Raw genomic sequence first — 24178 nt, 5'->3', positions numbered from 1 at the left:
TTTTTAATGTCTTAACAGGATGGCAAATCTTACAATTCTACAGCGTGCTCTTACTAAAGTAAATATTTTGGAGTGGTTTTCGCATAACAATCTCTGGAAACGGTATCCCCAAAATGGCCGTGTGTCAGGTAAACTAGCTATTTCACAGAAGCCTGTTTTTTTGCCATTAATGTTGATTTTAAAGCCATTAAAAAGCCATTACATTTGTCCTAGACTGCTTTGTGCATTATTTTAGGTAATTAAGCCCCCTAAGTGGTTGATAGGAAACATTCTGAAGTGTTTGTGTGACTTATCCCATGAAATGACTTCCCCAAAATGGCCGTGTCAGGTAAGCTAGCTATTTTCCGAAAGTTTCTATTTTTGCCATTAAAGGTGATTTCAAAGACATTTTAACATTTTTATGTCTTAACAGGATGGCAAATCTTACAATTCTACAGCGTGCTCTTACTAAAGTAAAAATTTTGGAGTGGTTTTCGCATGACAATCTCTGGAAATGGTATCCCCAAAATGGCCGCGTGTCAGGTAAACTAGCTATTTCCCAGAAGCCTGTTTTTTGCCATTAATGTTGATTTTAAAGCCATTAAAAAGCCATTACATTTGTCCTAGACTGCTTTGTGCATTATTAATTAAGCCTTCTATGTGGTTTATAGGAAACATTTTAAAGTGTTTGTGTGACTTATCCCATGAAATGGCTTCCCCTAAATGGCCGTGTCAGGTAAGCTAGCTATTTTCCAAAGGTTTATTTTTTTGCCATTAAAGGTGATTTCAAAGATATTTAAACATTTTTAATGTCTTAACAGGATGGGAAATCTTACAATTCTACGACACGCTCTGACTAAATCTTACTAAAAACATTCTTATAGTGGATATTGTGTGACAATCCCTGGAAATGGCATCCCCAATATGGCCACGTGTCAGGTAAGCTATTTTTTTCCATTAAAATCGATTTTAAAGACATTAAATAATGTTATTGCCTTTTTTTGACTGCTAGACTGCTTCGTGCATTATTTGAGGTAATTAAGTCCTCTATGTGGTTTATAGGAAACATTTTGAAGTGTTTGTGTGACTTATCACATGAAATGGTTTCTCTAAAATGGCCGTGTCAGGTAAGCTAACTATTTTCCAAAATTTCGATTTTTGCCATTAAAGTTGATTTCAAAGCCATTTAAAAATTAAAAATGCTTAACAGGATTGGAAATACTACAATTCAATTGCCCTTACTATATTTATTTAATTGATTAAGATAAACAAGGCTTTTAGCCTTTCGTCTCAGTAGCAAAAATGCTAACAAGAACCTCAATAAATGACACTGTTTCAATTTATATATTATATATATATATTTGTGTTCTTATATATATAATATTTTGAATTATTATATGTTCTGTGGTTAAATTTGTAATAAAGTACATTAATTTGTGGTTGGTGCTCAGTACAAAGAAACAAAGACTTGACACAACGAGCTAAATTAGCATCATAAGAAGTGAAGACTGATAGTTAGCATACCATTTTGAAAAACGGGCTCTCCATTTGGGACATGGAGGTTGTTCAGGGTTAAATTCCTCTGCTGTATGGTAACCAAATCGAGGCCCATCATCATTCTCAAAGCCTGAAAAAACAAAAATCCAGGTTTTTGAGTTTGGGTACCTTGCTTTATAAAGTGATTGTTTAGTATGAGTAGTATCATGGCAGACCTTACTGCAGTCCCCTCGGCCTACACAGACCGTACTGATGTACACCGTCCAGGTGCCATCAGTGGATGAGGCTAACACGTAGGTGCAGCTACCCTGGAAGTGGAAGTGCTTCTTGTCAAAAGTACGGTAGTGCGATCCTCCCCAGGACATGCAAGTGGCTGTGCCTTGAGGTGCCCTGACGCTACCCAGAAGTCCACCACGTACAACTGGCGAGAACTGGGAGTCTGATAATGGAAAGTTCACGTTTAAATATGCTAAATGTGCTTATAAGACGATAATTGTGCACCTGGAAGGAGAGTATAAGTGCAGGACAAGCAAGCCTGGTCAGAAGCATTTCTCCAACTGAGTCCCCACTGGCTGCTACAGCATTGCTCCATCGCCATTAGAGAGGAGTTATGGACTCCGGGGAAGTCCATACAGCTCCATGTGGAGTAACACTGGCCACGCACTCCTATACCTGGATTAGATTTTAATTAGAACTTTATTCCAGTAGCAGTACCACCATATGACGTGTAAGAAGTACTCTTACCATCCAAGCAACGTGGTCCACTCCAGCCCTCACAGCATGCTCTCACTGTCTTGTTCAATATTTGGATTTCAGTCACTGGTGGTCTGAGGTAGGCACAGATATCAGGTAGATGGTTAATGATGATGAGTGGTTAGCACGCAGGCCACACAGCTAGGAGACCCGAGTTCAATTCCACCCTCGGCTTTCTCTGTGTGGAGTTTGCATGTTTTCCCTGTGCATGCGCGAGTTTTCTCCGGGGACTCCGGTTAATTTTTAATAATAATAATTAATTTTTAGTTACAATAATCCTTTGTTAATCATGCTAAATTGGTTCCAGCCCCAATCATGATGAGGGAATTTCCGTAAAGTAGGATAAATGGAATGTTTTCTAGCAAAGACCATCACATTTTTTTTTTACATTAGAGCCCTCTAGACATGAAATAACACCCCTATAGTCACCTTTTCATTCATATTACCCAATATAGTTAACATAATAACAGAAAATAAAGCCATTGTGTGTGTTGCTTTAAATGTGTTCCAACGCATGAGGAGCTGAGTTGGAGGAGGACAGGAAGTGACATTGAGCAACCCGAGTTCGATTCTACTCTCGGCCATCTCTGTGTGGAGTTTGCATGTTTTCCCCGTGCATGCGCGAGTTTTCTCCGGGGACTCCAGTTAATTTTTTAATAATAATAATTAATTTTTAGTTACAATAATCCATTGTTAATCATGCTAAATTGGTTCCAGCCCCAATCATGATGAGGGAATTTCCGTAAAGTAGGATAAATGGAATGTTTTCTAGCAAAGACCATCACATTTTTTTTTTACATTAGAGCCCTCTAGACATGAAATAACACCCCTATAGTCACCTTTTCATTCATATTACCCAATATAGTTAACATAATAACAGAAAATGAAGCCATTGTGTGTGTTGCTGTAAACGTGTTCCAATGCATGAGGAGCTAAGTTGGAGGAGGACAGGAAGTGACATTGAGGGACCCGAGTTCAATTCTACTCTCGGCCATCTCTGTGTGGAGTTTGCATGTTCTCCCTGTGCATGCGTGGGTTTTCTCCTTGTACTCCGGTTTCCTCCCACATTCCAAAAACATGCTAGGTTAATTGTCGACTCCAAATTGTCCATAGGTATGAATGTGAGTGTGAATGGTTGTTTGTCTATATGTGCCCTGTGATTGGCTGGCGACCAGTCCAGGGTGTACCCTGCCTCTCGTCCGAAAACAGCTGGAATAGGCTCCAGCACCCCCCTGCGACTCTCGTGGGGATAACCGGTAGAAAATTTAGAGCATAGAAAACCATTTAAAAATGGTTCTTATCATTATTAGAGCCCTCTAGACATGAAATAACACCCCTATAGTCAACTTTACACTCATATTAGCCAAATGTAGTGTTCTTAATAAGAGAAAATAAGACATAATATAGGCTCATCCGGCTGCACAGCGACCAAGTGGTTTGCGCGCAGACCTCACAGCAAGGAGACCCGAGTTCGATTCCACCCTCGGGCATCTCTGTGTGGAGTTTGCATGTTCTCCCCGTGCATGCGCGGGTTTTCTCCTTGTACTCCGGTTGCCTCCCACATTCCAAAAACATGCTAGGTTAATTAGCGACAAATTGTTCATAGGTATGAATGTGAGTGTGAATGGTTGTTTGTCTATATGTGCCCTGGGATTGGCTGGCCACCAGTCCAGGGTGTACCACTCACTTGTACAATAAGCAGGATGCCCCAGGACCCTGCTGTTTGTAGTAGAGTGCAATACCATCGTCGCCGCCGTGCTTGGCCCGCATGGAGTCCACATCCAGTCGCCAGCCTTGGGTATTATACTGGTAGACCTCAGAGCAGCTGACCTCCAGCTGCAGACGCGGGGTCAGGACCTGTTCTATCTTCTGTTCCGCGGTGTGTTCGCACCAGTGTCTGTACAGCGAAATATATTCAATTCATATCTGCACTTTGATGTGTTCATTTAATACTATTAAGAATTTTCTGGTCCCATTTTTTTCCCACAGAAAACATCAAATTATCAATCATTTATAAATACCTAATAATACTGGTCAAACATACAGCAGAATCTCTACAGCTAGTTAACAATGGCAATTGAAGAGAGAAGGGGAATCCAATGGAATCATTGCAGCAGTTACTTTTATTGCAAATGTGGATCCAAAATTAGAGATGAACATCAATGTCAAGTCAGATGGACGCTTGAGCCATGTGTTAAAAATATGACATGTTTAGGGGCATGTCAATTACTCATAGGTTCTTCCGACTCCTTTTCAGACATGTTGAGTTATAATCTCAGGTACTTACAATGGAGTATTTGGGCCATATATATATATATATATATATTTTTTTTTTATATATATATATATCATCTGAGATTTTGAGAATAAAGTGGCAATATTTACAAAATACATATATATATAATTACAAGAAAAAAATCCTAAATTTACAACTTTATTATCGTAAATTTACGACTTGATTAAATTTATGAGAATAAAGTTGCAAAGTTGTAAATTTATGATTAAAAAAATGTTAGAAATTTGCGAGAAAATAAGTAATTTACAACTTCTTTTTCTCATAATATTATAGCTTTTATTCTTGTCAATTTACGACTTTTTTCTCGTAAAATTTCTTCATTATTATAACTCTCAGATCATAAACAAAGTGGAAAATGTAATTTTTTTCATAAACTGAGATTTCAAGAACAAAGTCGGAAATTCTCAATATCTCAAATATTTTAATACGCCATTGTAACAGTCAGTAAAATTAAAATTAAAATTACTGCTTTTACCCTCGTAAATGTATGACTTTGTTAAATTTATGAGAAAAAAAGGTGTACATTTAAAAATGTTACAAATTTACAAGAAGATAAATCATACATTTACACCTTTAATTTCATTTCCGCCTTTATAAAAAATATTTAACAACTTAACTTTATTCTCAAAATCTCAGATTATAAATGCTATGAAATGGTTGGGGGGGGGGGGGTTGGGCAACGGTAATATTGTGACTTTTACCCTCGTAAATGTACGATTTTTTGTGGTGAAAAATGTGGTGAATTTATTCACAGCTTTATTCTCGTACATTTATGATATGATTTTTGTAATATTACAAGTTTTATTATTTTAAATTTACGACATTATTAAATTTACAAGAACAAAGTTGTACATTTACGACTTTATTCCTTTAATATTTGGAGGGTTTTTTTCTTTTTTTTTAAATAAACTGAGATTTCAAGAATTCTTATTAATTCTTTAATGTGGCCTAATATTCCATCGTACATAGTAACCTCATACGCATGTTAGACAAAGCGTTATAAACATTTGCATATACTTTGACAGTTTTTTTTTTTACATTTCTAGTATTTTAACAACAAAAGCACACTAAAAACTTGAAAAATTGACTTATGCTCACCCTTTTGCCAAGACTGTTTCCACTCCAAGCAGGGTCAGTAGCAATGCCTCCACCGTCCAGCTATGCATGTTTGGGCTTTAGTTACTCTTAAAATAAAAAATAAAATAAAACAAAAATAAATAACAGTACATTTCAATTGAAACACTGCTAGCAAAAGTGTCCAAAATGCGGCACAGGGCCTTTTTTGCGAACCAAAGCGCTTATTCTGTTCCGGCGGCACATTAGAAAAACACAATTAAACTAAAACAATAAAAAAGAGGCAAAATTTTGAATAATAATAATATTAATACACTTTGTGTCCTAAACCGAGACGACTCATTTAAGTAATGAGTATGAGTATGCTAATATGATCATAAATGACACATTAAAATGTAATAATATGGAATGTGTGCTCACCTTCTAAGTACTTTAAAAAGTTTTTTTCCCCCATAAAAAATAGAAAAATGCGTCTCAGTTATGAATTGTATTTTTCTTCCACAAATTGTCATTAAGTAGTCTCCGGTGAAAGTGATACTTTAGCTATTGAGGGGCTTTTAAACGCGGGGGTCGACTGGAAGGCCGTACAGTAGCATCTGAACCCGCGTCCATTGGGCAGGAGTCGAAGGTCACAGCTGGCCGCAAAGGAATTGGCCGTCGTCTCTGTGACGGACAGCATCAAACGAAATAGAACGTGGGAGGTGGCGGTCAGGGGTAGCGAAAACGGGGGGAGGGCGGGGGGGGGGCGTTGAATAAAGAGATGTTTGTCCAAGCCTAATCCTGTAAAGAGGGGCATTTCGGGAAGGGTGACGGGGCGGTTTGCTGAACGAAGATTGTCAAACAGGCCTGGGGAGTCGAGGCTTTTCCGCTAGCCGATTTCTTCTGTGTGACCTCCTGACCTTGGAGGGATGGTTCAAACACAGCTGTCACCAAAATACGCCTCATTTTAGAGGAGCAAGGAGATTCTTTTGAAGGATTTAAGAAAGCCATCATTGACTTATGAGTATGGTTATGGTGACTTTGTTTGGAACCACTACATTTGCATAATATTAGTGTAAAGGTGACTATAGGGGTGTTATTTCATATATAGAGAGCTCTAATAATGTTAAGAACCATTTTTAGATGGTTTTCTATGCTCTAAATTCATTCATTTTCTACCTCTTATTCTCACGAGGGCCGCGGGGTTGCTGGAGCCTATACCAGCTGTCTTCAGGCGAGAGGTGGGGTACACCCTAAACTGGTTGCCAGCCAATCACAGAGCACATATAGACAAACAACCATTCACACTCACATTCATACCTATGGGCAATTTGGAGTCGCTAATTAACCTAGCATGTTTTTGGAATGTGGGAGGAAACCGGAGTACCCACGCATGCACGGGGAGAACATGCAAACTCCACCCAGAGATGGCCGTGGGTGGAATTGAACTCGGGTCTCCTAGCTGTGAGGCCTGCATGCTAACAACTCGCCGTGCAGCAGGAATGAGCCTATATTATGTCTTATTTTCTCTTATTAAGACCACTACATTTGGTTAATATGAGTGTAAAGGTGACTATAGGGGTGTTATTTCATGTATAGAGGGCTCTAATAATATTAAGAATAAAATTTTTAGATGGTTCTCTATGCTCTAAAGTCATTCACTTTCGACCGTTTATCTTCATGAGGGATGCGGGGGTGCTGGAGCCTATACCAGCTGTCTTCAGGCGAGAGGTGGGGTACACCCTAAACTGGTTGCCAGCCAATCACAGGGCACATATAGACAAACAACCAATCACACTCACATTCATACCTATGGACAATTTGGAGTCGCTAATTAACCTAGCATGTTTTTGGAATGTGGGAGGAAACCACAGTACCCTTGGGTCTCCTAGCTGTGTGGCCTGCACGCTAACCACTCGACCACCGTGCAGCCCATTATGAATAATAATAATGGAATATTAGTAACACACTTTGTCATGACACAGAGATATATATTTTTTTTACTTTTAGCTTTTTTGTTTGTTTTTTATTTGGCCTGAAGTACATTCTAAAATCATGAGACCTTTAAATAAATTAGGGATGTCCGATATCAGCATAAAAATGTGATATCGGTTGAAATCGGATAAAGGATTAGTTCCCAATCATGAAAACCGATTACCGATTGGCTGCGATAAAATATCTATCTTTCATAAATATCTGTATAAAGTTATGTAAACTTACCTGGTATGTTTGTTTGTATATTTAAATTGTTTTTTGGGAGAAAAGTCAAATAGCTCCAGGAAATCTGACACACCATGTTTACCCGTGAGAACATAGCCAACAAACATTGCAACACATTGCGATTCGCAAGCCAGCGTGTATACCATGACATGCACAAGCATAAATTTAAACACGCACGGGTTTCTCGTGTGGCTTGGCTGGACTGAGACTAGCAATAATCGCCCTATCGCGGAGGTTCCATTGAAAATGAATGACTAGAGGCGACATACGCCTTTAAAGCAGTGATATGTGGTCGAACGTTCAAGCCCGTGATGGGAATGACAACTTTTCAGAACGTGTGAAAATGTCTGTTAGCGTTTTGTGACGTGACGTTATTTGTTATTTTCTCAAAAAAATAATTCAATTACTAAACCTTCATAAATGTAATTAATAACCAGGGCAAGTAATTATTTTTTAATGAAAAATCAAACATAGGCTGCACGGCGGAAACTGAGGTGGAAATCTACAAATATTTGTGCCAAAGTGAAAGTTTTTCACAAAAAACTGTTTTTTCCCTTTTTAGTTGGGAACTGATATTTTCCTGAAACTTACCTATGCTCTCCTGCTGATTACTAAAGAATCTTTTGGTAGGCCCCATGTTTATATAGCCATAGAACACAATACGGACTGCACGGTGGTCGAGTGGTTAGCACGCAGACCTCACAGCTAGGAGACCCGAGTTCAATCCCACCCTCGGCCATCTCAAATTGGCGACTCCAAATTGTCCATAGGTATGAATGTGAGTGTGAATGGTTGTTTGTCTATATGTGCCCTGTGATTGGTTGGCGACCAGTCCAGGGTGTAACCCCGCCTCTCGCCCGAAGACAGCTGGGATAGGCTCCAGCACCCCCGCGACCCTTGTGAGGATAAGCAGTAGAAAATGAATGAATGAATGAAAGTTTTTCACAAAAAGCTGGTTTTGTCCCTTTTTAGCTGGGAACTGATATTTTCCTGAAACTCACCTATGCTCTACTGCTGATTACTAAAGAATCTTTTGGTAGGCCCCATGTTTATATACGTAGCCATAGAACACAATACGGACTGCACGGCGGTCGAGTGGTTAGCGCGCAAACCTCAAACCTGAGACCCGAGTTCAATCCCACCCTCGGCCATCTCTAATTGGTGACTCCATATTGTCCATAGGTATGAATGTGAGTGTGAATGGTTGTTTGTCTATATGTGCCCTGTGATTGGCTGGCGACCGGTCCAGGGTGTACTCCGCTTCTCGTCCGAAGACAGCTGGGATAGGCTCCAGCACCCCCGCGACCCTTGTGAGGATAAGCAGTAGAAAATGAATGAATGAATGAAAGTTTTTCACAAAAAGCTGGTTTTGTCCCTTTTTAGTTGGGAACTGATATTTTCCTGAAACTTACCTATGCTCTACTGCTGATTACTAAAGAATTCTTAGGTAGGCCCCATGTTTATATAGCCATAGAACACAATACAGACTGCACGGCGGTCGAGTGGTTAGCGCGCAGACCTCATAGCTTGGAGACCCGAGTTCAATCCTACCCTCGGCCATCTCTAATTGGTGACTCCATATTGTCCATAGGTATGAATGTGAGTGTGAATGGTTGTTTGTCTATATGTGCCCTGTGATTGGTCGGCGACCGGTCCAGGGTGTAACCCCGCCTCTCGCCCGAAGACAGCTGGGATAGGCTCCAGCACCCTCGTGATGATACACAGTAGAAAATGAATGAAAGTTTTTCACAAAAAGCTGGTTTTGTCCCTTTTTAGTTGGGAACTGATATTTTCCTGAAACTTACCTATGCTCTCCTGCTGATTACTAAAGAATCTTTTGGTAGGCCCCATGTTTATATAGCCATAGAACACAATACGGACTGCACGGTGGTCGAGTGGTTAGCACGCAGACCTCACAGCTAGGAGACCCGAGTTCAATCCCACCCTCGGCCATCTCAAATTGGCGACTCCAAATTGTCCATAGCTATGAATGTGAGTGTGAATGGTGGTTTGTCTATACATATGTGGCCTGTGATTGGCTGGCGACCAGTCCAGGGTGTACCCCGCCTCTTGCCTGAAGACAGCTGGGATAGGCTCCAGCACCCCAGCACAGAGGCAGCTCGTATCACTTCCAGCGTCCGCATGGGCCACATACACTGTCGCTATCTTCCTACAATGACTGGCAGATTGATGAAGTTGTGTGAGTGTGCATGGTGTGTTGCATAAAGACATGCAATAGTCAAGTACAGCTAACCAAATATGCTGTGTATCAATTTGCATTCTGCAAAGATGACTTTATTCTAATTGTATTTGTCTTCATCTTACTTTTAAATAACGGGCGTTGCTTACCAAGACGCCTATTGCAGGAGCTCAGTTATTTATTAAAAAGCATGGTTATCTCTTCATCATTTACTACATGCGACCGGCCTATCAGCCACAGGTTTTGAAATAGGTTAACCAGTAATAGGCAATGAATTGTTTCCTGTTTCCAAAGGACACTTTTTGCCCTTGCTGATTCAAGACAACAAATGCAACACGCTTACCTGCAGGTAAAGTACATTCAATTGTTATTTACTTTATTTTAGTTTATTTAAGTAGACATACTGGATATATCATTTCTATATTTGTATCTGATTCTTTGGGTGTTTTTTGAATTAGGCCACTTGGGAGTAGGGGGGTGGGGGGAACTGTATTCTTTCAGTTATGTAGGTTAGGGCATTTTTTTCTTTTTTACTAAATTTGCCACCTGCTAGGTTTATTCATTCATTCATTCATTTTCTACCGCTTATCCTCACGAGGGTCGCGGGAGTGCTGGAGCCTATCCCAGCTGTCTTCTCTGGACTGGTCGCTAGCCAATCACACACACATATAGACAAACGACCATTCACACTCACATTCATACCTATGTACAATTTGGAGTCGCTAATTAACCTAGCATGTTTTTGGAATGTGGGAGGAAACCGGAGTACCCGGAGAAAACCCACGCATGAACGGGAAGAACATGCAAATTCCACACAGAGATGGCCGAGGGTGGAATTGGAATTGGAACTCGGATCTCCTAGCTGTGAGGTCTGCGCGCTAACCACTCAATATGCGCCCAATATGAATAATAATAATGAAATAATAGTAACATGACAAAGAGATTGTTTTTTTTACTTTTAGCTTTTGTTTGTTTTTTATTTGGCCTGAAGTACATACTAAAATATACTAATAATAATATGCTTCATCACCTCGTGTTGTTGTAGTGTACTGTCGCCTCGTAGTGTCTGTACTTCGCTGTTTGGACTTGCTATAAACACCCGCCCACCCAAGTTCTCTGATTGGCTGAAGACGCAATCTTACTAAACCTTAGCCAATCCTCGTTGCTTGTGTGCTCTAAATACCCGCGGACTCAAGTTCTCCGATTGGCTGAAAACGCGATCTTACTAAACCTTAGCCAATCCTCGTTGCTAATCCTCGTTGCTAAAGACCCGCCCACTTAGGTTCTCTGATTGGCTGAAAACGTAATTGTACTAAACGATTGGCTGAATTGTACTAAAACCTGAGCCAATCCTCATTGCTTATGTGCGCTAAACACCCGCCTACCCAAGTTCTCTGATTGGCTGAAGATGCAATCTTACTAAAACCTTAGCCAATCCTCGTTGCTAATCCTCGTTGCTAAACACCCGCCCACCCAAGTTCTCCGATTGGCTGAAGACACGATTTTACTAAACCTTAGTCAATCGTCGTTCCTTATGTGCTCTAAATACACGCCCACCCAACTTCTCTATTTGGCTGAAAACACAATCTTACTAAACCTTTAGCCAATCCTCGTTGCTAATCCTCGTTGCTAAACACCCGCCCACCCAAGTTCTCTGATTGGCTGAAGATGCAATTGTACTAAACCTTTGCCAATCATCGTTGCTTACGTCCTCTAAACACCCGCCCACCCAAGTTCTCTGATTGGCTGAAGACGCAATTGTACTAAAACCTGAGCCAATCCTCATTGCTTATCCCACCCACTCCCTTGTCACTCTGCAACACTCTCACTGCGCTACAGATTAGTTATGAAGTCTGTAATATATTTTTAGGCGGCTTCAGTAAGTTGCAGTAACAAGGTTTTGAAAATAAATGGTAATGGCGTTATGCTAACAGTAAAAGTAATTAGTTAGATTACCCGTTACTGAAAAAAGTAATGGCCAAAGAGCCATCAAAGGGCCTCAGGGAAAATATTATAGACCTACGCAAGAGTAAGCATGATTGTGAGAAAGATGAAGGACGAGCCCCAGTGTTACAAGGGAGGAGCTGGTTAATGATGTCAAGGGAGTCGGGAGCACATTTTGTCTCTTTCATACATTTGTAAATGTACAGAGCATCAAATATTTATTCCCCCCAACTGTATGTTGACATCTAATCCTGCAGTTATTTGATCTACATCTTTACACTGCGAATGTTAGCATAGCATGCTAGCAGTGTTAACAAGCTAATGTTTGCAAGCTAATACACCTCACATAGTAGTGGTGTTTATATAAGTGTCTATTTATGAAAATGGCAAAAAATGCTACTATACTAATGTTAACATGCTAGCAATGCTAACGTTAGCATGCTAACACCTAGCATGACAGTGATAAGTGTTTATATGTGGCTACATATGAAAATAGCTAAAAATGCTAGTATGCTAGCAATGCTAATATGCTAACATTAGCATGTTAACACCTAGCAATGTAGGTGCAGAAAGGCTAAATGTCCTGAATGTACAGAGCATCAAATATTTATTCCCCCCAACTGTATGTTGACATCTAATCATGCAGTTATTTGATCTACATCTTTACATTGCAAATGTTAGCATGCTAGCAGTGTTAACAAGCTAATGTTCGCAAGCTAATACACCTCACATAGTAATGGTGTTTATATAAGTGTCTATTTATGAAAATGGCAAAAAATGCTACTATGCTAATGTTAACATGCCAGCAATGCTAATGTTCACAAGCTAATACACCTCACATAGTAGTGGTGTTTATATAAGTGTCTATTCATGAAAATGGCAAAAAATGCTACTATACTAATGTTAACATGCTAGCAATGCTAATGTTAGCACCTAGCATGACAGTGATAAGTATTTATATGTGGCTATACATGAAAATAGCTAAAAATGGTAGTATGCTAGCAATGCTAATATGCTAACATTAGCATGCTAACACCTAGCATGACAGGGATAAGTGTTTATATGTGGTTACACATGAAAATAGCTAAAAATGTTAGTATGCTAGCAATGCTAATATGCTAACATTAGCATGTTAACACCTAGCAATGTAGGTGCAGAAAGGCTAAATGTCCTGAATATACAGAGCATCAAATATTTATTCCCCCAACTGTATGTTGACATCTAATCCTGCAGTTATTTGATCTACATCTTTACATTGCGAATGTTAGCATGCTAGCATTGTCAACAAGCTAATGTTCGCAAGCTAATACACCTCACATAGTAGTGGTGTTTATATAAGTGTCTATTCATGAAAATGGCAAAAAATGCTACTATACTAATGTGAACATGCTAGCAATGCTAATGTTAGCACCTAGCATGACAGTGATAAGTATTTATATGTGGCTACACATGAAAATAGCTAAAAATGGTAGTATGCTAGCAATGCTAATATGCTAACATTAGCATGCTAACACCTAGCATGACAGGGATAAGTGTTTATATGTGGCTACACATGAAAATAGCTAAAAATGCTAGTATGCTAGCAATGCTAATATGCTAACATTAGCATGTTAACACCTAGCAATGTAGGTGCAGAAAGGCTAAATGTCCTGAATGAGTTGAAAATTTTGACTTTGGAAAAGCCAGAATCGGTTGCAAAATGGGGAAGTTGCAGAAATTATTCTTGATGGGAATATTATTATTCCCATCACTGGATATTTATAGCAACGATCTGGACGTAGCTTCATTGCTAGCCATTGTTCACTGCTACCACACAGGAAGCTAAATAGCTAGTCAAGGAGAGTTGTGGTTGCTCGTTCCTGAAACTTGAAAGCTAAAACCCAATTCTTTGCCATATTTGGAAACAATAATGACTTAACCAGTTGACTAACACAAAGGTTAGCATAGCTAGCATGTTTTTGACCTGTGTGTGTTTTAGACCGTGTGTTTTTATAATGTGTTTTTTCCTTTAGCAATGAGGCTTCCATGTCTGCTGTATCTTCTGTGCTTGGCTTCTTACGAGGCTTCCAGAGCGAGAGACTGGGCCCATCATGGCGCCCCCATGTTTGCTGACCTGACGGTTCGTGAGATGAAGGCCGTACGGGCTTACCTCCACGGAATTCCACAACTGGGACTCACGGATGCCGCCAACAAGTCCCTGAAGAAGAACAGCATAATACTGATGGAGCTCCATGTGCCTAAGAAACACGAGGCGTTGAGAGCGTTGGATCGCGGTCAAGCCAAGCCTCCGCGTCAAGCCCGTGTTATTGTTCAGTTCGGGAATCAAACCAAACCCAATATTACAGAGTTTATTGTCAGTCCTTTACCGTCTCCAAAGTCTCATGAGGTGAAAAGGTTCAAGGGAGGTCGGCATATTCGGTTTGAGTCCAGGCCGATAAGTACTACAGAGTATTACCACCTCGGAGTAATTATTCAGAAGGTAGCAACTAAAGCTAAGAATATTTTATCCGAAACCACGGGAGGATTCATATTGGCAGCAAACTGCACGGATCGGTGTTTGACATTCGTCGATATCTCCCCACGAGGGCTGGCTTCAGGCGAGAGAAGAACCTGGATCATGTTAGTCAAAAATGTTGAAGGTCATTACATCCAGCCAATTGGGTTTGAGTTCCTTATCAACCATAAGGACCGAGATCCAAACAAGTGGACAGTTGAGAAGTTGTGGTACAGCAGTATGTACTTCGACAGCCTGGAGGACTTGATAGAAAAGTACGACTCAGGAACCGTGGAGAAGGTGACGCTACCGCATCACGATGACGACGACCAATACTCCACTTTCAATCCACGCGGTTCCACCAACACCCCCACAAACATCCACGGACCAAAACTGGTAGAACCTCAAGGTCATCGCTATCACATTGACGGCAATTTTATCGAATACGCCGGATGGTCGTTCGCGTATAGAGTGAGTTCAACGATCGGACCTCAGGTGTTTGATGTCCGATTTAACGGCGAACGAATCGCCTATGAGATCAGCCTCCAAGAAGCTATTGCCTTCTACGGCGGTGACACGCCCGCCGCCATGCAAACAAAGTACATCGACGCCGGTTGGCTAATGGGTGCAGAATCATTTGAGCTAGCGCCTGGAATCGACTGCCCGGAAATCGCTACCTTTGTCGACCTCTACCACTTCTTCGATACCGATAAACCGGTACGATTTAAAAATGCGCTTTGTATATTTGAAATGAACACGGAGTTGCCTTTGAGAAGACATTTCGACTCCGACTTCAAGGAAAAGTATCGTTTCTACGGAGGACTGGAAAGTACGACGCTAGTGGTACGGACAACGTCTACGGTTTATAACTATGATTACATCTGGGATTTCATCTTCTACCTGAACGGGGCGATGGAGGTCAAGGTCAGCGCTACCGGCTACATCCACGCCACTTTCTTTACGACAAAAGGACTTCAATATGGCAGCAAAGTGTACAACTATGTGCTGGGGAACCTGCACACACACCTCATCCATTATAAAGTCGACCTGGACATTGCTGGTAAGATCATCATCTTTGTCTTATAGGTTTAGCTCTGTAGTAGCTGTTGTAGTTCTCTATCAACACAATAGGGGGCAGTGTTTCCCTGAGAGTGTGCGGCTCGTTCATTCATTCATTCAAAGTCTACGATTAGGCTAAAATTAGGCTAATCATCTTACAAACCTCAGCGGCACAGCAGTCGAGTGGTTAGCACGCAGACCTCACAGCTAGGAGGACCAGGGTTCGATTCCATCCTCGGCCATCTCTGTGTGGAGTTTGCATGTTCTCCCCGTGCATGCGTGGGTTTTCTCCGGGTACTCCGGTTTCCTCCCACATTCCAAAAACATGCTAGGTTAATTGGCGACTCCAAATTGTCCATAGGTATGAATGTGAGTGTGAATGGTTGTTTGTCTATATGTGCCCTGTGATTGGCTGGCGACCAGTCCAGGGTGTACCCCACCTCTCGTTCGAAGACAGGTGGGATAGGCTCCAACACAACCGCAACAATGAGGATAAGTGGTAGAAAATGAATGAATGAATGTTGCACGGCGTGAAAGTGGTTAGCATACAGGCCACACATCGAGGAGACCCGAGTTTGATTCCACCCTCGGGCATCTCTGTGTGGAGTTTGCATGTACTCCGGTTTACTCAGATATTGTGAGTGTTTGATGTGACATTAGTGTTAATTTACATATTTTTTATTGCGGGCACAGTGGGCGAGTGGTTAGCGCACTGACCTCACAGCTAGGAGACTGGAGTTCAATCCCACTTTGGGCCATTCCAAAAACATGCTAGGTTAATTAGCAAATTGTCCATAGGTATGAATGTGAGTGTGAATGGTTGTTTGTCTATATGTGCCCTGTGATTGGCTGGCTGGCGACCAGTCCAGGGTGTACCCCGCCTCTCGCCCAAAGACAGCTGGGATAGGCTCCAGCACCCCCCGCGACCCTCGTGAGGAAAAAGCGGTAGAAAATGAATGAATGAATGTTTAGCTCTGCAGTGGCTGTTGTAGTTCTCTACCAACACGCTAGGGGGCAGTGTTTTAAGATTAAGATTAAGATATGCCTTTATTCGTCCCTCAGTGGGGAAATTTGTATTGCACAGCAGAGTACAGAGTCAGTTAAGCAGTACAAAATACACAATATAGAAAAATAAACAATATAAACAACCCAAGTATTAACAAAAATCAACAGTTTTCCCAGAATTATATACAATACAGTATGTAGATAATATGAAACGAGATGAGATATATAACCAGTCTATACACTGAGATCTTGTTAGAGAGTTAATATGAGGCATTATGGAAATACTTCACATAGAACTTAGTATATTGTATTTAGAGCCCTTAATATTGTACATGAAGGTTGATCAGATATTTTCCTGAAAGTGTGCGGCTCGTTCATGAATTCATTCAGAGTCTACGATTAGGCTAAAATTAGGCTAAAATGAGGCTAATCATCTTACAAATAACATTAACTTCATCACACAGCAACTTAACACCCAAAAGGTACCATCCATTCATTAATTTTCTACCACTTATCCTCACAAGGTTCGCAGTTGGGTGCTGGAGCCTATCCCAGCTGTCTTCGGGCAAAAGGCGGTGTAAACCCTGGACTGGTGGCCAGCCAGCCAATCACAGGGCACATATAGACAAACAACCATTCACACTCACATTCATACCTATGGACAATTTGGAGTCGCTAATTAACCTAGCATGTTTTTGGAATGTGGGAGGAAACCGGAGTACCCGGAGAAAACCCACACATGCACGGGGAGAACATGCAAACTCCACACAGAGATGGCCAAGGGTGGAATCGAACTCTGATTTTGTTTATCCAGACCTCTGACTGGCCAAAATGCGTTTTTATGATGACCTAGATTCGTGACCGCAGACAAAGACATGCATTCATAAAGATATCAGTGCAGAATTAACCAAAGACTTTTAATGATCTCGGTCAGAGAAACATGGACTTTAGCCATCATAAAACTGACAGTTAGTATGCAGCACAAAGCAACATGTTCATTACAGGTGTTAGATATTACAGATACAGATAATACAATACAAGATACAGGAAAAGTGACATTTATTTTCAATATTTTGTAGCAAAAAAGCCATTAAAAAAAAAAATTAAAAATCATGAGTATATGTATAAGTATATGGATGCAAAATCAAAACAACCAAAAACCAAATAAGGAACAAGAACCGGGATATCATTTTCCCACTTCTGGACAGATTTAGTAGAGATACACAATTGTTTTAGGCCACCATTAAATGTACACAAGTACACACAATCTACACTGATAAACCGCTGCTCAAGCTCTGCAACCATTCTGTCCAGTGGACAGTCATTATTCTTCTTCTGATTACTAGTATTGCTTATTGGCTTGCTTATTAGCATGCTTTTGTATTTTATTATGAAATTTGTCAGAGATTTTTTTGTTAAAAAAATAAAAAATAAAAAATAAAAAATAAAAAATAAAAAATAAAAAATAAAAAATAAAAAATAAAAAATAAAAAATAAAAAATAAAAAATATTACAAAAAAATAATAACAAATATTTTAAAAAATAATAATAAAAAATAGAAAATTATTTAGGATCATTTGAACCCCCCCAAAATAGGCCTAATGACGCCACTGGTGGAAACAGACTGACAATCATATGTGTGTATTTATAACAGCAACTGTAGTCTCCAAGCGAGACATAGTGTCCTGCTTTCCAAAATACCACATTTGTAAATCTCCAATGCAGAATTCCATGCAGAATTCCATAACAACCCACCCACCCCACTTTAACTATTATGCTTTTCCCTCTTTTCTGACCCATAAATGTAGTTAGAATGTGTATTCTCGTGTCGAACAATGCCACAGTTGTGTATTTGGAAGTTTGGGAAGTCCTCAGGAGTGCTTGGAATTGTGACCAATCACAGCGGAGTGGGCGTGCCTGAAGTAGGGCGGTGTTTGGAATAAATTAAACACACCGTTTGTGTCGGAAGCAGGAAATCCACGGAAACGCTGCACAAAGAAGTGCAGAATCTGGAAGATCTAGAAAGCTTTGTGTGCAGGTTATTGTGTATTGCTGCTCTACAGGAGTGAACTCAACACAAATACCCAAAAATGAGCAAAATAGGTACCCTTTGAAGGCAGCACATGCTAATTATATTGTGTTTTGATAAATAAGTTTCACCGTGCAATACTGTACGCTAACCAAGACATTGTACAAAAACCAAGGTTTTTACTGTACTACCACTGGGACCGATACTATGGATAGTAGTAGTAATTTCTCCTTTGCCACAGGTCGAGAGAACAGCTTTCAGAGCATGGATTTAAAATTTGTCAACTTCACGAATCCGTGGAGCCCCAAGGACGTGATTGTCCAATCCAAACTCCACTGGACGGAACACAAGACGGAACGATCCGCCGCCTTCCGTTTTGGCAAAAAGTTCCCCCGCTACGTGCATTTCTACAACCCAAATGAGAAAAATAAATGGGGGCATCACCGGGGCTACCGGATTCAGATGAACTCACATGGCGACAGCGTACTACCAAGAGGCTGGCGGGAAGAAAATGGCATCACTTGGTCGAGGTAAGTTTTATTAATAAAATTAATTCATTATTTCAAGCTGCTCTAATTCTATCTCTGTAAAAACAAAAAGATATGTAACTTATTATATGTCACGTACCCGATGACCGACAAACAACTAGGTATTGTGATGGTTTCTCTGCAGATATCCTCTAGCTGTTACTCGTCATAAAGATAGTGAGGCCACCAGCAGCAGTATTTATAACCAGAATGACCCCTGGGAACCTGTCGTGTGTTTCGAGGACTTCATTCGCAATGATGAAGACATCGTAAACCAGGTACCGCATACAAGTCAATGACAAACAGCACACATAAGAAGAAAAACATCTTTCATAGCTACCATTGCTAGAGTCATAACAGATACATTGGTAATGGTAATGGTAGAATTTCATTTGAACATGCATCAGATTACAATTGAATGCATCACATAATCAGTTCACAGTTCCACATGTCCAAAAGGAGTAGGAAGAAGCAAAGCTTATTAAATCCTACCCCTTCATCTGGTACTTTTACAATCAGTAACTGTTACATTTGTTCACTTCCTGCTTTCCTAATATAGTTAAAGTTTTTTTAACTCTATTTTATTAAATTTTTATAATTTTTATTTTATTTTTTTATGTTTTTGTCACGTACTGAAGTACGAGGTGATAACATACTAGATTAAATAGGTTAATGGGTTAAATAAAAGGTAAATTAAGTAAAGAAACAAAAAAGGAAGAAGCAAAGCGTATCAGTAACTGTTACATTTGTTCACTTCCTGCTTTCCTAATATAATTTAAGTGTTTTTTTTAACTTTATTTTATTATTTTTTTCATTTTTTATTTTATTTTATTTATGAATTTATTTATTTTATTTATGTATTTATTTAGTTATTTTTGTCATGTACCGAAGTACGAGGTGATATGACCATACAATGACATAATGGGTACCATAGTAACTGTCAATATAGTGATATATATATATATATATATATATATATATATATATATATAGCACATCAGGACTGGTTCAAGACTCTTGGTAATGGTAATGGTTTAATTTCATTTGAACATGCATCAGATTACAATTGAATGCATCACATAATCAGTTCACAGTTCCACATGTCCAAAAGGAGTAGGAAGAAGCAAAGCTTATTAAATCCTACCCCTCCATCTGGTACTTTTACAATCAGTAACTGTTACATTTGTTCACGTCCTGCTTTCCTAATATAGTTTTTTTTTCTTTTTTTTCTTTAATTTTTGTCACGTACCGAAGTACGAGGTGATATGACAATACATTGACATAATGAATGGCAAAAAAAACCCACTAATGAATAATACTGGAACAATTACAAGAAATACTGTAACAATTAAAAGTTCAGCAGTAATTTTACAGTACAAGAATAAAGTCAAAATATCAAGAGAATAAAGTTCTATTTTTCAAAGAAAGAAAAAAATATGTTACATTTGTTCACGTCCTGCTTTCCTAATATAATGTAAGTGTTTTTTTTACATTATTTTATTCATTTTTATTTATTTATTTTTATATTTTTATTTATTTATTATTATTTTTTATTTCTCTTATGTTACAAAAACTTTTCTGTTCATGTTTATTTTTCATGTAGCTGAATAAGCATTAGCCATGTTAGCATATCTTACACCTATTCAGTCTGTTCGCTATTCTTTTATTATTGTTAGAACTTGCTTTCCAAGATGGCGTCATGTCTGTTTTGGTCAAGTAGTTTGGAAAATAAATTACCCGCAAAAAATGAGACTTATGTATGTTATCGATTAAAATATTTGATCGTGATTAATCACATTTTTGGGCCCATAGTTAACTCACAATTAATCGCATTTAATCGCAAATGGAAATAAGTTTATTGTGATGGTTAGCATTGGTTAGCATAGGTTAGCATGGATTCTTATAGGTTAAGACAGTAAATGGTTCCTGTTAGTGAACTACTATGGTGGCCATGAAGAAAGATTCATGAGTCATATCTGGTCTCTGACATTTTTATGTTTTGTTTGTACTTGTAAGGAGATAAATGAACGTGTGTGCTGATGACAAATCAATAAGTAAAGTTTGTTCCCCCTTGTGTAGGATCTGGTCGCCTGGGTAACGGTGGGCTTCCTGCATGTGCCTCATTCAGAAGACATCCCCAACACGGCAACGCCTGGCAACGCGGTGGGATTCTTCATTCGACCGTTTAACTTCTTTGACGAGGACCCGTCTGTAGCATCCAAGAGCGCCATCATCGTCAGAACGGGTCCGGATGGAAATCCCAGAGTCCAACGATGGACGCCAGAGGTCGTAGGTCACTGTGTGACAGACAAGCCCTTCTTTTACAATGGCACTCATGCAGAAGTGTAGTTTAGACTTAGTCTTATTGTATGATTGTTTACATTATGGCTAGTTTTGAATCAACTTGATATGAAAATATGTGTAAATGTCTTACACCAATCACATATAGTCGATTATTATTTCTCAGAAAATGGGAAATTCATTCATTCCATTCATCATAAGTTGATAATAATGTATACAAACGTTATAACACATGTCTTTTGGTCAGGTGTTTACATTTTACACATTGTTTGACGGTCCCTGAATGCACCATAGTTGCTGTGACTCCCATTCCATCTTTCCTATCGATTATCTTACAGTACCTAAGTATCTACAGTACCCGTTTTGGAGCAGAATCTAATCTAGTAAGGACTTTATTGCAAATGTTGATCTGAAATTGGTGCCATGTTAGAGGAGAAAGCAAGCGTGCCATTCATTCATTCATTTTCTACCGCTTATCCTCACGAGTGTGGTGGGGGTGCTGGAGCCTATCCCAGCTGCCGCCCTGGACTGGTGGCCAGCCAATCACAGAGCACATACAGACAAACAACCATTCACACTCACATTCATACCTATGGACAATTTGGAGTCGCTAATTAATCTAGCATGTTTTTGGAATGTGGGAGGCAACCGGAGTACCCGGAGAAAACCCACGCATGCACGGGGAGAACATGCAAACTCCACACAGAGATTGCCGAGAGTGGAATCGAACTTGGGTCCCTCAATGTCACTTCCTGTCCTCCTCCAACTCAGCTCCTCATGCGTTGGAACACATTTACAGCAACACACACAAGCTTTACTTTCTGTTATTATGTTAACTATATTGGGTAATATGAATGAAAAGGTGACTATAGGGGTGTTATTTCATGTCTAGAGGGCTCTAATGTACAAAAAATGTGATGGTCTTACTAGAAAACATTCCATTTATCCTACTTCACGGAAGTTCCCTCATCATGATTGGGGCTGGAACCAATTAAGCATGATTAACAAAGGATTATTGTAACTAAAAATTAATTATTATTATTAAAAATTAATCGGGGTCCCCGGAGAAAACCCACGCATGCACGGGGAGAACATGCAAACTCCACACAGAGATGGCCGAGGGTGGGATTGAACTCGGGTCTCCTAGCTGTGTGGCCTGCGTGCTAACCAGTGATTTAAAATTGGTGAGTCAGTTTATTTAACTAAAACAATAAACAATAAACCGGGCTGCATGGCGAACAAGTGGTTAGCGAGCGGGCCTCACAGCTAGGAGACCTGAGTTCAATTCCACCCTCGGCATGATTTACCCGTGCATGCGTGGGTTTTCTCCGGGTACTCCGGTTTCCTTCCACATTCCAAAAACATGCTAGGTTAATTAGCGACTCCAAATTGTCCAGCGACTCCAATTGAGTGTGAATGGTTGTTTGTCTATATGTGCCCTGTGATTGGCTGGCGACCAGTCCGGGGTGTACCCCGCCTCTCGCCCGAAGTCAGCTGGGATAGGCTCCAGCACCCCCTGTGACCCTCGTGAGGATAAGCAGTATTTTCATCTTTTTAGCACGTCATTTTAGCTTAATCGTGGACTCTAAATGTGTCTTGAGTCCTGTGACAATCTGGCAACCTTCGACACCCATGCTGCATCTCCATGGCAGAGGTTTAGCGGCGAGAAGAATGCAGGATGCAGGATGCTCCGTATCCGCTCAGCCAGTGGTAAAGAACCCGCGGGGACGCAGCGTGCTCCGCTTGCCCTCTTGGCGGGAATGTTTCTACTCGAAAGGCAGCACTCCTAGCAAACAGACACCGGATCCTTCCCGCAAACAATCCAGGATGCCAGTGGCTGCCATGGCAACCTCACTATACAGCAGCAATGTGACAAAATATACCACAACACATTCCAAACATAAACATAAACAGATCCATGTATGGAAATAACCACAGTTTTTGTACATTTTCACCGTTTTTTATGAATATGTGTCAGAGTTTTACAGCGTGCACGTTAAGCAGAGCATATGAAAGCTATGCATGCACGACAGAATGGAACTGGAGTAACAAGAATTCCTGTCGTGGTTGTCGGGGCGTCTGTGACATCACAAGGGACCAGCTCGGAATACAACGCCGTTTTTAAAAGGCACGTAGGTTTACTTCAGCTATGTAACGTTTCAAGCCATTTCCTGTTAGTGGGTAATTGAGATGCCACAATACAATTTTATACTCATATTCACCCGCAAGGCATGCTGGGTATTGTTATATAGGACTATAAATTGTATTGTTTTCCATTTTCTTATTGTGTATGCTTTTATTTTGATACCCACAAAGTCCAATAAATTACCTATGTATAAAATTAAGCACAAAATTGAGAATTTTGCCATTAATTAAAAAAAAAAACACAAAAAAATCCATGAATGCTGAATTGAGACGTCTGACTTAATTGCATTTTATTGCCCCCTGCCGGCTGTCCATGTGTATTTCACTCAATCACATACAAATGAATGTATAACCTTTATTTAGTGTTATTTCTTGTTTGTTTTATGGTCTCCCTCTGTTAAAATAAACATACTATGAAAAATAATTCACTGTATTCATAAATAATGATTTAGATGTGTAAGTTGGTATTATTGTTGGTATTTTTTATGCATTTTTTATTCAAATAATCGCAGAAAAACACTTTTCAAACTGCATACCAAGTCAAAATGACTATTAAATATATAAAATATATATTTTGTAATATTTGTAGATATGAAACTGAGCGACTGTGTTTCACAGTAGTCAACACTGCGTCGTTCTGCCACTAGAGGGCAGCCGTTACACATTTAAAACGAAG

At 39.9% G+C, this 24178-nt stretch overlaps 2 protein-coding genes across 3 annotated transcripts in view; one reads left to right on the top strand and one right to left on the bottom strand.

Moving 5' to 3' along the window:
• sspo (SCO-spondin) overlaps nucleotides 1-6118 on the bottom strand; it is a 113181-nt gene extending 107063 nt beyond the window's left edge. The window contains exons 1-7 of the mRNA XM_058060352.1: nucleotides 6020-6118; nucleotides 5624-5709; nucleotides 3917-4126; nucleotides 2221-2303; nucleotides 1978-2148; nucleotides 1692-1915; nucleotides 1504-1606 (exon numbers count right to left, since the gene is read on the bottom strand). Of these exons, the coding sequence (XP_057916335.1) occupies nucleotides 1504-1606; nucleotides 1692-1915; nucleotides 1978-2148; nucleotides 2221-2303; nucleotides 3917-4126; nucleotides 5624-5691 (859 nt within the window). The 5' untranslated portion in view covers nucleotides 5692-5709; nucleotides 6020-6118. The remainder of the gene's footprint in view (nucleotides 1-1503; nucleotides 1607-1691; nucleotides 1916-1977; nucleotides 2149-2220; nucleotides 2304-3916; nucleotides 4127-5623; nucleotides 5710-6019) is intronic.
• aoc1 (amine oxidase copper containing 1) lies at nucleotides 16-21791 on the top strand. Of its 2 annotated transcripts, XM_058060353.1 has the most exons (10): nucleotides 16-128; nucleotides 214-328; nucleotides 413-522; nucleotides 651-715; nucleotides 801-918; nucleotides 1042-1106; nucleotides 13955-15496; nucleotides 18771-19059; nucleotides 19202-19334; nucleotides 21136-21791. In XM_058060353.1, the coding sequence occupies exons 6-10, from the start codon at nucleotides 1094-1096 to the stop codon at nucleotides 21403-21405; spliced, it is 2247 nt and encodes a 748-aa protein (XP_057916336.1). In that variant the 5' UTR covers nucleotides 16-128; nucleotides 214-328; nucleotides 413-522; nucleotides 651-715; nucleotides 801-918; nucleotides 1042-1093; the 3' UTR covers nucleotides 21406-21791. The 2 variants fall into 2 exon arrangements, with proteins under 2 accessions (XP_057916336.1, XP_057916337.1); XM_058060354.1 differs by lacking the exons at nucleotides 16-128; nucleotides 214-328; nucleotides 413-522; ... (1 more) ...; nucleotides 801-918; nucleotides 1042-1106 and adding an exon at nucleotides 10223-10347.
• Nucleotides 21792-24178: the final 2387 nt, after the last annotated feature.

Source organism: Doryrhamphus excisus, chromosome 21 (assembly GCF_030265055.1).
Source record: "Doryrhamphus excisus isolate RoL2022-K1 chromosome 21, RoL_Dexc_1.0, whole genome shotgun sequence".
Classification (NCBI taxonomy): domain Eukaryota; kingdom Metazoa; phylum Chordata; class Actinopteri; order Syngnathiformes; family Syngnathidae; genus Doryrhamphus; species Doryrhamphus excisus.
The sequence above is the reverse complement of the archived record's forward strand: the minus strand, read 5'-3'. Positions and strand labels throughout refer to the sequence as shown.